Below are 14,507 nucleotides of genomic sequence, written 5' to 3'. Positions count from 1 at the left end.
CACCTCAGGCTTTAGAATATTTTCCAGAAATTGAAATTGCTTAATATTTATTAAATTGTTTTATTTATATACATTTTTGCCTATTATATGAAAAGTCTTCAAGGTTCATAGAAATGTGAATTATGAAAAATTATGAATGGATTTCAAAAAATTATTGCATCAATATAAACTAAACTTTGAATTTGGTTTTCCATGAACTTTTTGAAGTAACTTCATATAACAACTTCTGTACAAAGAGTGCATGGAATAGACAAATAGTAACACATTTATAATAAATAGTTCTGAATACCCTAACTCTGAATTGTGATCACCTTAATCATGAAAATATTTTAAACCTCTAAAATGACAGAAAGAAATAGGTAGTATTTGCTCATGAATAAGACTTAAAGAATTATCTGAAGTCAAACATTAACATGAAGAAGATCCTAATGAAAGTTTATCCTTCTAAGGCAGGTATTCTGTTCCTCTACCACTCCCTTCCTCACTCCTCTCTTTTTCCTCTCTTACCCCTTACTAGTCCTCCACCTTCTCTGATTCCTAGTACACAGGTTAGATCAGGACAAGTGGCTAATGACCTAGTAGTCTGCTTTCATACTTTTATGATGAAAGAGTTAACACAGGCAACAACTTTATTTTTCCTCTCATTGAATCTCTCCTTTTTGAAACTTAAAATATAACTTTCCTCAAGAGGAATGCAAGATAAATGTACAATAAGGAACTTTTGATACGCCACCTGTTACCAACATGAAAGGAATTTATTTGTCATGTCCGTGTCATGTTCAGAAACTTAATGAAAGCAGTAGCTCGTCGGAAGGCAGCACTGTGGACATCGGCGCACCTGCAGAAGAACAGCCTGTGGTAGAACCAGAAGAAACCCTAGAACCTGAAGCTTGTTTTACCGAAGGTAAAAAAAATGACACTTGTACTACTCCTTCTTTTCTAGAGCACAGTCTTTTCAACTGTTGGCCACTCAAAATGTATCACATAGAATGGAATAAAACTTATTAATTAATACATTTAAATTACAACACTGACAAAAAGAATTCAAAATCTTGTGTTGTGCTTGCATCTTTGCCCATTACATGGAAAGAATCATGAACATGCAGAAAGATATTTTAACATAATCAAAATGTGAAACACTTAGTATTTTTCAAAGAAACATTTTTAAAGAATTTAGCAATATGTTGGAATTGTAAACAATAATCTGAATTCTCATACTTGGAATTTACGCTAAAAGGTAACTTTGTGACTACTGAAACTAAAGGCATTGCAAGTACTAAACCATGTTTTAAAATGAAAACATAATTTTCCAAGGCTAGTTGGAAGAAATGGGAAAAAAGCACTGCCTTTGATATTGAGTACCTAAATGATACTTAGTTAAGCCTGATGTAATATAGCCAATAGATATAAGAGATTTGTTTTATTCCATAACTAATATTTCCATGTTCTGACTTCCTTGGGTTTTGAGTTTTGAAGATAGATAAATATATATTTGCAGATTTCCTATTTGGCATTCTTTTCCTAAAAGTCCTAAAACATCTTTAGTCTTCCTCTGTTCCCAATATAAATATACAAATGACTAAAAACTGCTTTGTCCTCTGATCATGATGGAAAAAATTTTTATTCCCCTGGACAATTGTAAGAAATATATCCATTTAATTCAGGTGGTAATGAATCTCATGTTATCTTATAAAATTGTTTCACTTTTATACTTTTACAGTTTTCTTTACTATCTTCCTTTTCCCTCTCTGTTATTCTTATTTTATAATTTTTTTTTAGTTTTTATTTAATTAATGCATTTTTTCATAGATAAAACTTTAGGAATATAGCGGTTCTTTCCCACTACTCCCCCCACCCCGCTCCCATCCCACGTGCCTCTCCCTGGCCCATCTCCTTCTTCATTATGGTTCATTTTTAGTTTGACTTTATATACAGAAGACCAGCTCCATGCTAAGCATAGACTTCAACAATTTGCACCCATGCACACACACAACATATAGAGTACAGTTTGGGGAGAAAATTTGCAGTCAATTCTCATATTACAGTTCACAAATAAAATACTGGAAATGAAAAAAATTTTTTTATTCTTTTTTCCTTAGATCCTTCTGTTTTTTTCTTTTCTTCCTCCTTCCATCTGTCCCTTCCTTCCTACCTCCCTTCCTTTTTCCATTGCTTCCATTTCTTACTTGTTCTCATTTTTCTTCCAAGACACCTTTCCTTTTTGCCTTGGGAAAGGATTCTTTTTTTAATACATCTTCTCTTGAGAATTATTATTATTATTTTTTATTTTTGACAGGCAGAGTGGATAGTGAGAGAGAGAGACAGAGAGAAAGGTCTTCCTTTTTGCCGTTGGTTCACCCTCCAATGGCCACTGAGGCTGGCGCATTGTGCTGATCCGAAGCCAGGATCCAGGTGCTTCTCCTGGTCTCCCATGCGGGTGCAGGGCGCAAGGACTTGGGCCATCCTCCACTGCCTTCCCGGGAAATAGCAGAGAGCTGGCCTGGAAGAGGGGCAACTGGGATAGAATCCGGCGCCCCAACCGGGACTAGAACCCGGTGTGCCGGCGCCGCACTCTTGAGAATTATAATGTCAAGTTCTTGGGGGCAAATTTGTATTTTATACTATTTATTTATTTATTTAGCTATCCTCCATGGTGCTGTTAAAGGCCGCAGAGATATCTGTTCACTTAATTCTGATGTTAGAGTAAGTGAAAGCAGTGTGAGAAAGTCAATGACAAAACTGTGATAAACCACAATTGAGAAGACTAAATTTCAAAAATGATATAAACCCTTTAAGAACACTATAAGAACACCATTGATACCTAAATGGTAACAAACAGAGCATTGTTGGACATTAGGGATGTTTTTATTATAAGTCCTCTTTAAAAGGACAGCTTTTTGTTTATTATTATTCATTTCCATTTTGAAATCCTTTATAGAGCAAGTTCAACAGAGTGTGATAGGATAATCCTGTACAAGGCAAAGCTACTTTATTTGTAATTAATTAACTCTTGAGGGGCAATAATACTGTGAGGCAGAAAAGGCAAATATTAGCTAGGGAACCATTTAAAGAGGTAGAGTAATTTTCATAATGACACAGCTAATGAATGTGCTGTGAGTAGTCCAGGCTTGGAGTTTTTCTAGCATGCTGGAGATGACCATAGTCAAAAAGAGGTGAAACAGGGACATGCCAAGGGATGCCATGAGGGCAGAAGAATTATTTTATCTACTCCTTTTTATATTATACTTTCAGGCTGTGTACAAAGATTCAAGTGTTGTCAAATAAGTGTGGAAGAAGGGAGAGGAAAACAGTGGTGGAACCTGAGAAGAACATGTTTCCGAATAGTTGAACATAACTGGTTTGAGACCTTCATTGTGTTCATGATTCTCCTTAGTAGTGGTGCTCTGGTGAGTGAATATTAAGCAAAGTTCTATAATATTAAATTTTAGAATCTTGTAATATGTTTGACTTATTAATTTGTTCTGCTTCATTGTATTGATACCCAACACCTGCTTAATTATTCCACTTTACATTTTCTAGACTGTAGACTGTATAACTATGTGCTTCTGGACTCACTTTCACTATCCAAATATGAATTTATAATACATTACTATTTTTGTTAATTACCAAGTAGTCCAGAAATTTTGGCCCTGTACCTTATTCATAAACAAAAAATACAAATATTCAATTACTTATAGCTTTATAAGAAAATAATCCCGGGAACTACAATGTAGCTAATGGAAGTCCTATGGGAATATATAGTATCTGAATTCTGATGAAATTTGTTTCCAAATGGCATTATTATGTTTATCTGTTTATGGATCGTCAATAAGTCCTTTGGGATCACTCCTCTGTCTCTTTGCAATTATGTTTACTATTCCTGTGCTACTCAGGAAAAAAATTAATGTTGGTAACAATAAATATTGGGCAGCATGCCTAAGTGATTCATTTAAAGACTGGTTTCCCTTTATAAGAAGGTGTTCATTTCATCAGAATCAATTTATATTTATATAAAAAATCATTTATAAAAATACAACATATTAAATAGCAACGACACAAAGGGAGTACTTAAGCTATAAGATAGATACAGAGATTCATAGAGGGATGGAGATAATATATCTTATGATTACTTAAAGTTTCTTCAACTTCAGTTCTTAGTTCTAATATAGGCTTGTAGTTTCCTGCAGATTTCTGTGATACTATAAATCTTCACATGCTCTTGTTAGAGAAGAAATAATATTTCACCATTGAAATATATATAGTATTAACAGAAGTTCATATTAGAAGAGGACATATTAGGATTTACCTGAAAAAATAATGTCCTCATTGTCATACTGTATTTCCACAGAAAAATATAACTTATTAGTCAAAAGAAGAAAGAAAAAGGAAGGAAATAAAGTCAATTATTTAGTAAAATTGGGCTATGTGCTGATCAATCATGTTTCTGCTTTATAATAGCATAAGGTTTCTTTTTTATTTATTTCTTCAACCTCCTTTCTATGTAAAAAGAAAAAAAGCAGAAGAAAGAAACCAAAATGAAACAAAAATAATATATAACTTTGAGTTAGGGTGAGTGCATTCAAATATAACATCATGAACAATGTCCTAAACGAATATGACATCAAGAATTTTGTACTTGAATTTATATATATGAAATACATGAAATGTGTATTAAAATGGTATTTTTATGAATTCATTCTATGACTTTAGGGACAATCAAGCAATAGATTTGGGGAGCGGAGGAAACAAATATAAAATATTAAAAAATGTGTCCTAAACAAATAAAACTAAATAATTAGAATTGGAATTGACCTTTTTCTCTGTCTTATAATATCAGTGGAAAGTTAACTGGAATGTGAAATTTTTTTTTGCTTTATAGGCGTTTGAAGATATATATATTGATCAGCGAAAGACAATTAAGACTATGTTAGAATATGCTGATAAAGTTTTCACTTACATTTTCATTCTGGAAATGCTTCTAAAATGGGTGGCATATGGCTATCAAACATACTTCACCAATGCCTGGTGTTGGCTGGATTTCTTAATTGTTGATGTAGGTATCCTTGATCTCTTTATCTTTTGTCAAGATAGTTTGTCTTAATTATATTCTAATTCTACAATAGTGAATATCTGGCTACTCTTTTGGTAACAAGATCTGCTACTTAACCAATAAACTCATCCATGAAATGACAATGAAATCTTTGGAAGACATGGTTTAATTTAGTACTATTTTATTTTATTTATTTATTTATTTATTTTTGCTAGGCAGAGTTAGACAGTGAGAGAGAGAGACAGAGAGAGAGTTATAGATAGTGAGAGAGAGACAGAGAGAAAGATCTTCTGTTGGTTCACTCCCCTAATGGCTGCTGTGGCCGGCTGCACCAATCTGAAGCCAGGAGCTGGGTGCTTCCAGTCTCCCATGCAGGTGCAGGGACCCAAGCACTTGGGCCATCCACAACTGCCCTCCCGGGCCACAGCAGAGAGCTGGACTGGAAGAGGAGCAACTGGGACTGGTACCCAGCACCCCAACTGGGATTAGAACCCAGGGTGCTGGTGCCGCAGGCGGAGGATTAGCCAAGTGAGCACGGTGCTGGCCAATTTAGTACTATTTTAAAATAGCATTGCGTGGATGGGCTGTAAGATGGTTAACTAGAATAAAAGGCTATTTAAGAAAAAGAACACATCAGCAGCTTGCAGGCAAAGAGATGGAATAGGGGACTTCATGGGGGTTGTTGTTTATGTTCCTTAATCTCTGAATCAGACAGACTCAAGTTTGTGTCCCATCCCACTATTTATTGGCTTTATACCACTAAATAAGTTGCTTAGTCCATGTCTCTGTCAACTGTTGATACTATTTCTACAATATTAAATGCATAAAACACTAATTACTTACTTAATATAAATAAAGGGCAGATTAAGTTGATTATAACTTATTATGGGAAGTAAGTTGTTCAGGATACAGGAAAAGACACAATAGTTTTCCTAGAACATAGGTGGGATTCATAGCTAGCTGGTATTATACCAAATAGCCTTTCATAGAATTTGGACACCCAATGATTATGGCTCCATTTATCTTAAGGCAAAGTGGCTGACTTCCAGAAGTGTCAACTTGAAAACTAAATGTCATCTTTCTTTTTTTTTTTTCAGTATTATTTATTTATTTGAAAGGTAGAGTAGATCATTATATTATTATTACAAAATGGTTTTTAATATTCTGATATATCTTACAAAGATAATTCTATAGAGAATTTTATAGCTATACAATTTCTTTTTATATTTTTTAAATTTTTTGCCAGGCAGAGTTAGATAGTAAGAGAGAGAGACAGAGAGAGAGAGATAGTGAGAGAGAGACAGAGAGAAAGGTCTTCCTTCTGTTGGTTCACTCCCCTAATGGCCGCCACGGCCGGCGCTGCACTGATCCAAAGCCAGGAGATAGGTGCTTGCTCCTGGTCTCCCATGCGCGTGCAGGGACCCAAGAACTTGGGCCATCCTCCGCTGCCCTCCCGGGCCACAGCAGAGAGCTGGACTGGAACAGGAGCAACCAGGACCAGTACCCAGCGCCCCAACCAGGACTAGAACCCGGGGTGCCGACGCCACAGGCGGAGGATTAGCCAAGTGAGCCATGGCGCCAGCCAATATTTATTTCAATATTCTATTTTAATTATTTCCTGAATAATAGTCTAAAAAAGAAAATTTTCAAAAATAATGTCCAATATGTGTGGAATTGTCCAATTCTAGCCATTTTTATACCAAAGAAATTACAATCCTGCTTGGATATGAAGTTTTTGTAAATACTTGGAGAATTATATACCTAAGATTTTAAAATATTATATATACTTGTGGGATATTATGCGATTTTTCACATATGTATACATCATGTACTAACTAAAAAGTGTAAGCCTATCTCCCAGTTAACATTTCTTTATGATGAAAACATTCAAAATCATTTCTTCTGTTTTTTTCTACAGAAAAATATACTATATTTGGATTTTGTAACTAAGCATAGGCAACAATCTAAATTCGGCAGCAACTTAATGAAATAAAGGAGGAAAAACCAATGATGTTTTCTTGTACCTGTTTTTTCCTTTATTTTATTAATTTTATATCACTTTTCTATTTAAAAAATTATTAGAGAAATTTATAAGTTGCATGGCCTTTAATATGTTTTGTTCAACTATCTTTTAATTGATGAAACAAAAATATCTGCTTAAATTTTTAAGAGGTTGAATCAAAATACTTAAGCATTCAACTACTGAATAATTACAGGGAAAATTTGTATTTTTGTATCATAAAGTACATATTGAATGAGACAACAATTTCATTTATTGCTATTATCTGTCTGTGTGCAGGTTTCATTGGTCAGTTTAACTGCAAATGCCTTGGGTTACTCAGAACTTGGTGCCATCAAATCTCTCAGGACGCTAAGAGCTCTGAGACCCTTAAGAGCCTTATCACGATTTGAAGGGATGAGGGTAAGGAAAAGGAAAGAACCCAGAATAGTACATATAGTCAAAATTAAATTAAATTGAACTTAGAAAAAGGAAAGGACATGCATGCAAAAGGAATGGCAAATTCTTGCAAAATTGCTACTTTATCTTTTTATCTGTTGCATATTTACTTCTAGGTGATATGCAAGAGAACTTAGGCTTCTCTTGAAATGATATATATCATTTATCTGCTGTGCTCATTAAAATGACTTTATTTCCTAATCCACCTTGGGAGTTTCCTTAAAAACTCTGTGTAATGATCTACTAAGAATAAAGTAAATTCTGTATCATGTACTTGTACTATGTGAAGTCCTATCTATGAGTTTTATTGAAAAGAATATGAATCACACACATGCCTAAGTAAGAGTAAAGGAAAAAACAAGTACAATTGTCAAAATTTTTGTCTGTATAATGCCAAAATTTGCATTATTTAAATATATTTAGCTATAGTTATTAAACATTGAATGTATTTTAAACTTTTAAAACACTTGTTTAAGATAATTTCAATGTATAACTTTACTTATCATAATTTTTGTAAATAGTAGCACTAACTGAAAGATCATATATAAATCTACACTTTTTTTGTAACAATAAAGACAAAACATTCTCTCATAATGAACAAAGATATTTTTACTATTAACATTAACCTTAGCTTAAATCTCATTCATTATCATCACACAAAATTTTATGTTGCCACTTTTAAAGAAACATTCAACTATTCCCCCATGATTCATAACAGATTAGAAATTTTGTCATTTTTAACTTTACTTTTCATGCCTTTTTAAAAAATCATGAAGTATTAATTCACATAAGATGTATGAAAAAGTGCTATGTTTTAAAATTTCAAAATTTCTCTTATCAAAACAAAGCTATTAAATTGTGTGATTCCAACAGAAAACATTCTTTTGTTGCCTAAGGTTTTTAGAAACTAAGCTGTACTGGTATTGCAGACTTCTATATATATTGCAGACTTCCTTTTATAGTTCATCTGTAGCTTGCATTCTCTTCTAAATTAAAATTTATTATAAATGTTACTTTTTAAGAACTTGAGACATGTCTTCAATTTCCCTAATCTATGTGGAAACTTTTTCCTCATTAGAAACAACTCAACACAATATAATAAAAATAGTATCTTTTATTTCTCACAGAGATCCTCACATTTTCACTAAGATGTTATCAGAAATTCTCCCCAGGGTATGTAAAAATTAAGTTTATTTTCCAATTAATTTGTCACACTTTCCTTTGTTTCAGAGGGGCAGTTTCAGCTCCAGAGAAAAACATCATTTTCATACATTCTGTTTGAAAATTTGTTGCTTGAATCAAAATAATACATCTTTAAAGTCTACTGAAATTTGAACAATGCTAAACATTTGTAGCTGCTTCAAATATTTTGAATGTGACTTTTTGGAAGTTTATGAGATCCATGAGTCAAATGCTCAGATATTTCCACATAGTACACACTTATTTCCAAAATCAAGTTGGATTTATTGGCCTAATTTTGATATTTACAGAAATAATTTTATCTATAATTATTTATCAATAGTGATTTTTATGTTATAGGAAGAATTCAGTTTTTGAAATTTGAAGTTTTAAAAACATAAACTCCTTATAAATGCTGACGTGATAAGATTGGTCATTTAATTATGAATGGGGATCCTTATATCATAATGACAATATGGAGACAGCAAAAATCACTGTTCTTTTCAACACCTGTTTGGCATTGTAGAGTCAAAATCACCATATGACTTATTGCTATCTTTTTTGTTTGTAAATTTGAATTTTTCTTATAAAAATATAATCATGAATGATAGTTAAGTTGGAGAAAATAATGATGATTATGATTGAGAAGATTGGAATAGATTCAGAAACTCTCATTTAATTTTTTTCCCTAGCAGCATAAAATTGCAATTGCTGTGTCAAAGCATAAATTAGGCACTCATTTTATTTTGTTTTGTTACTTTTCCAAAGCATGTGCTTTTATGCAACATTATTGACTAAAGCATGTTGTTCAGTGCTTGATAAGAAGTTAGAAGTATAAATAAATATCATCACGTTGCACTTTGTGTTTTGCATGTTTTATGCACATTTCTGGCTGACAGCTTTTAAACATTTATTGTATTTCAAATTTCCAGTCCAAATTTTTCAACTTGTAAAATTTAAATGAGTGAATTGGTGTCATGAATGTCTAGGGTAAAATAAAATTTGTATTTAAATTTGTATTTTTTTAATTTCCTAGTCTAGGAAATCTTAAATACATTCTTTTTCAAAAGAACTCAAGTCTTGATAGGGAAACAGACAGAGAGCATCATATACAAAAAGTAACACCAAATGTTCTGTCATAACAGATTTCTAACTAATAACAAACTATATATTTCTATTTTATATAGGATAATCTTGCTCCAACTTGGATGGGGTGGAGCGCTGGTTCCTCCCCCTCAGCCCTTTATTATGGGTACTGTATTACCCCTTTTGCTACCTTTAATCCTTGCACTGTGACTTATGTGTAGTGGGATGAGGGAGGGATTGGGAAGGGTACTATTGCACCACAGTAGGGACCATATAGTATTTACAATCTAATCCCCTATTTTCATTTGTCTTAAATTTCTTTTCAGAAAAAAAAAAAAGACATTGTGCATTATCCTTTGTGGATTTTAACACCAATGACTGAAATCTTTGTTAAATGTCACTGAATATGATTTAGCTATGTGTACACTGAGTTATCCAATCCTGGGGAGATTATTTGATTGATGAGGGTGGTGGAACTGGGTGTAGGATGATTGTGTGAAGAAAGGTTAATTCATTAAAATGATGACATATTTTAAGCATACAACCCTTGCCATTTAGGACTTTGGCCTAGGTCCTGAAAATTGCCAGCTAGAAACTGTCAGTTGATTGTTGATATGTATAAGAGATGCTAGGATAGAATGTTGTAGATTTTTATAAGACTGGGATTCACTGTATGACCATTCTCATTTTTACTAAGTGTAAGTTCATGGGCATTATTTTCAAAGTATAACAAAGCAAAAATATATTAAGAAAGAGTCAAGCACACATAATTTGTGTTTTAAATGGAAAAAGAGTTAATATAAAATATTCTACTTATTTAAATTATGCAGACTAGAACACCCACCCAGAAATAAAACAAAAACATCTTGCCATGAGTATTAAGATAAAGTTAAATGTATGAACTCACATTTTAGAATGTCACTCCCAACTACATTCCTAGGATCTTATAAGATATCATAGAGAAGGTACAAAAAAAAAAAAAAAAAAAAAAAAAAAAAAAAAAGAATCTACATGCTCTTTTCTCTTAAAGGCTTGTAGTATTGTACAAAAAAGGAGAGCTTTTATTTTGAGAGATAGGAAAAGCGGAATACTTGAATAATTGATATGTATCTTTCAAAAATAATTGCCTTCACTAAACCTAACAGAAATTGAGCCATCTTTTTTTAAAAAAAAAAATCCCATTACTCTTTTCTATATTCAAACATGTATAATTTCAACTTTGCATCATTTGATTTTTATTCATATAGTTTTTCTGTATTTTCGTTAGGAAAGAATTCAAATACACAGATAGTACTGACTTCAAATCCAAAGACAATTCATTCAAACAAGAGTACATTTTTACATGTATGAAAATTCCCAACAATATGTAATTTCATAATTAATTGAATTAAATGAATTCCTCATTTAGTATTGACCTAATTTAAAAGTGCAGATAATGATCAAGAGACAGAAAGAGTTTTTACAAGAACTGATTGTGCTACAATAGAGAAATTCTATTTGATGTTTTGAAAAACATAAGCAAAACAATCTCTAGTATCAATTCATTAAGATAATTCCTTTCTTATGTATCTTCTTGTATGCATCCTGAAACCTCAATCTGCTGTTTCCAATTTATTCAAACCAGCTCTGCCAACTGCCTGCCCTACATGGGAACCAATTAATACAGATCCCAAGATACAGAGTTATTGCACCTCCCTCTTTGCTGAATCAAGGAATGGCTCAGGGCTCCTGGGGAAAAAAAAAAGTTCTTTCTATTATCCTTAACATCTAATTTAATGACATCTTTAAAATTAATGCATCTTGGTAAACCAAATTCCCCAGTATTATGCCATTTTTTTTCCAATAAATGCTAAGTAAACTTTAAGTCATTATTCTTCATCCAATCAACTTCTTCTATATTCCTATGCTCAAAACTATCTCATATTCCTGTGCTCAAGACATTCAAGGCCTTGTAAGATCTACAAATATATTTTAGCATCTTAAATTTAAAAAAAATTATGTAATCCATCAGGATTTTAGGAATATATATTCTAGTACACAGCCTTGAAAGTACAGATAAGTGGGAGCAACTCCAGGGAAAACTAATGAGGTAGACAAGAGGGCATTAGATGCTACTTCTAGTCTGCTTTCTGAACTTGTTTTAATTTCATTTTTCTCATTTGACAAATGAGGACACAATACTAAATTATCTCTACAGTTCTATCAAGCACCATAATTCTGATTCTTTAATTCAAAGCAGAAAATTCTCATCTGTATTTAGGAGGCTTAATTGGGAGGGTGATGGTAGGTTCCATGAAAGTGCTATTTGAACTAATGTCTTTGAGGGTACTTCAGAAGAGACAGGGTCAAGGAATTTCAAAGCAAATGGTGCGTCAGTTCTCTGGCAATTGTATTTCATATGGTAATTCCTGAGTATGACTTGGAGTAGCTGAAGTCCAGATGGCCAGAGAAGTTAAAACTAGAAATGTAGATTGTGGAGTGATATAAATATCAAGGTAAGGAAAAATCTTTGATAACCACTGGGGCACTATTAAATAATTTTAACACTGAACTTAGGAAAGATTTAATTTATCTCAGATGGACTAAAGGAAGGCAAAAGTTAGGAGAGTCTGACAATTATGCAGGTATGAAGTAGCAGGGAGCAAAACTAGGATGGCAACCGTGAGAATAGAAGAGAAGCAACTAAGGTGAGAAGGATTTTGAAGAAAAATGTGTGAGACCTACAGACTGATAAAGGAATTTAAGAATCAAGCATAAGTAATCCAGTGTTCTACTTCTACTTTAAATGGGTGTTAAAGTTAAAAATATGCATTTAATATGTACTTTGTGTATCCATAATGGAAGAGCATTTTAATCTGGGTGGTGGACCAAATATTCAGAAAAGGAGGGAAATAACTAAGAACTTGATTTCAGTTTTTGAGTTTCAAATCTGAAAGAAATCTATTTTTAGCATAAATTTAAAATGAAGTGTAAACTAAGGGTTTTATTCAGTCAATTTTGTTAACTCAGACATCCAAATAAGATACTACGCATCAGCATGGTAAACTGAGCAGGCCTCATCACCTGGTGCTGCTTGGGTAAATCAGCCTGAATGAATTCTTTCATGTTCATTCCCCAACCTTTGTCATGAATGGTTTTTCTATTTCCTTTGGCCTACTTATCACACTCTTGTATTCCCAGAGGATGTAGAGCTCTTTACAGATTTTAAACAGGGCTCAGAAGTGTAAGGAATTGGCACATGCAATTCTTGGTTCAGATAAGCAGTGAAAAACTTTGTTTTAAAAATACAGTGGCATCCACAGGCAAACAGAAAATACTTTAATGCTTACTTTGAATCTGATTGACAAGAATAGAGGTGCATGGGTAGGATTAAATTTAGCTATTAGTATTCAATTCTGAGGCATCATCTACCATGTCTAAAACATGCATTTTAGGTCATGTTTTATTTTCCATCCTGGCTTCTAATGTGCAGCTTTCATGGGAATTATACAGGAGAAAGCAAGGATAGTCATCCCTACTGTGTTGCCAAATATGAAAATTCAGATTTAATTTGTAGCCCATAAATAAATATGTGGGGGTGAAAGAAGTATGCTTCCACAGGGAAAAAAAGAAGTAGCTGTAAGTTAGTACAGAACTTGATGTAACCACATCAGATTGTGAAAATATATGTGGCATCCCTCCTTTTCTTATTTTCCCAAGAAGCTGATTTCTATCATGTTTCATTTAAGATAAGTTTATTTAATTAAACTCAGTAAATGAAACAACTGATATGACTGGAGCTTGAAATAAACGATGTGATGATCTAATGAAATACATACTGCTAAATTGTCTTGCTTCTTATGCAAAAATTATTAGTCATAGCAATGCATGAATTATTAAGGACAAAATGATATTAGATATTCAATAATATTTTCTAGTTATACTTATGAATTTTTAATTTATTTTTTAAATGTTGGTCAAATAAAATCATGCCCCAATGTTTTAATTTTTTAATAAATTGCCTTTTTCAAATGAGTTAATCTTCTGTATAGGATTACCTACTTTTTTCTAAGAAACAATATATTATCTGACTTCATCTAGCAGCAAGTTCCTCTGGTTTTGCTATTCCTTCGAACTTTCAGTACTTTTCCTTCCCATTTTTCTTAATTTTCTTTTCCCACTTCTTTATCATATTGCCTATTTATGTTTCCCTGAGTGTATTACTTAAGAAAGAATGGATTTCATTTTTGGGATTTTTTTTTTACTTTTCTTTTTAGAGTTAATAATTTTGATACAAAAATAAAACAGAAATACTTAATATTAGTAGGAGAATGTCTTTTCTTTTTAACCAATAAGAATTCTGACTTTTCTTTTTTTCCATTTGTGTATTAGGTGGTTGTGAATGCCCTTTTAGGAGCAATTCCATCCATCATGAATGTGCTTCTGGTTTGTCTTATATTCTGGCTAATTTTCAGCATCATGGGCGTAAATTTGTTTGCTGGCAAATTCTACCACTGTATTAACACCACAACTGGTGACATGTTTGAAATCACCGAAGTGAATAATCATTCTGATTGCCTAAAACTAATAGAAAGAAATGAGACCGCTCGATGGAAAAATGTGAAAGTAAACTTTGATAATGTAGGATTTGGGTATCTCTCTTTGCTGCAAGTTGTAAGTGCATACCTTTTTCTCTGAAATTGTTTACAGTTTGAAATAATAACAAAATAATGGCATACTCCTATTTGGGTTACT

At 32.6% G+C, this 14,507-nt stretch overlaps 1 protein-coding gene across 8 annotated transcripts in view; it reads left to right on the top strand.

Moving 5' to 3' along the window:
* The window catches only part of LOC133766490 (sodium channel protein type 1 subunit alpha), a 77,810-nt gene that overhangs the window by 51,221 nt on the left and 12,082 nt on the right, over positions 1 to 14,507 (top strand). For 7 of the 8 annotated variants that reach the window (XM_062200195.1, XM_062200179.1, XM_062200210.1 and 4 more), the window contains exons 17-21: positions 784 to 904; positions 3,253 to 3,407; positions 4,880 to 5,053; positions 7,350 to 7,472; positions 14,145 to 14,426. In XM_062200195.1, coding sequence (XP_062056179.1) covers positions 784 to 904; positions 3,253 to 3,407; positions 4,880 to 5,053; positions 7,350 to 7,472; positions 14,145 to 14,426 — 855 coding nt within the window. The remainder of the gene's footprint in view (positions 1 to 783; positions 905 to 3,252; positions 3,408 to 4,879; positions 5,054 to 7,349; positions 7,473 to 14,144; positions 14,427 to 14,507) is intronic. The other variant, XM_062200199.1, reaches the window with a different exon arrangement.

This window comes from Lepus europaeus, chromosome 1 (genome assembly GCF_033115175.1).
Source record: "Lepus europaeus isolate LE1 chromosome 1, mLepTim1.pri, whole genome shotgun sequence".
In the NCBI taxonomy this organism is placed as follows: domain Eukaryota; kingdom Metazoa; phylum Chordata; class Mammalia; order Lagomorpha; family Leporidae; genus Lepus; species Lepus europaeus.
This window is presented reverse-complemented; position numbering and strand designations above follow the sequence as displayed.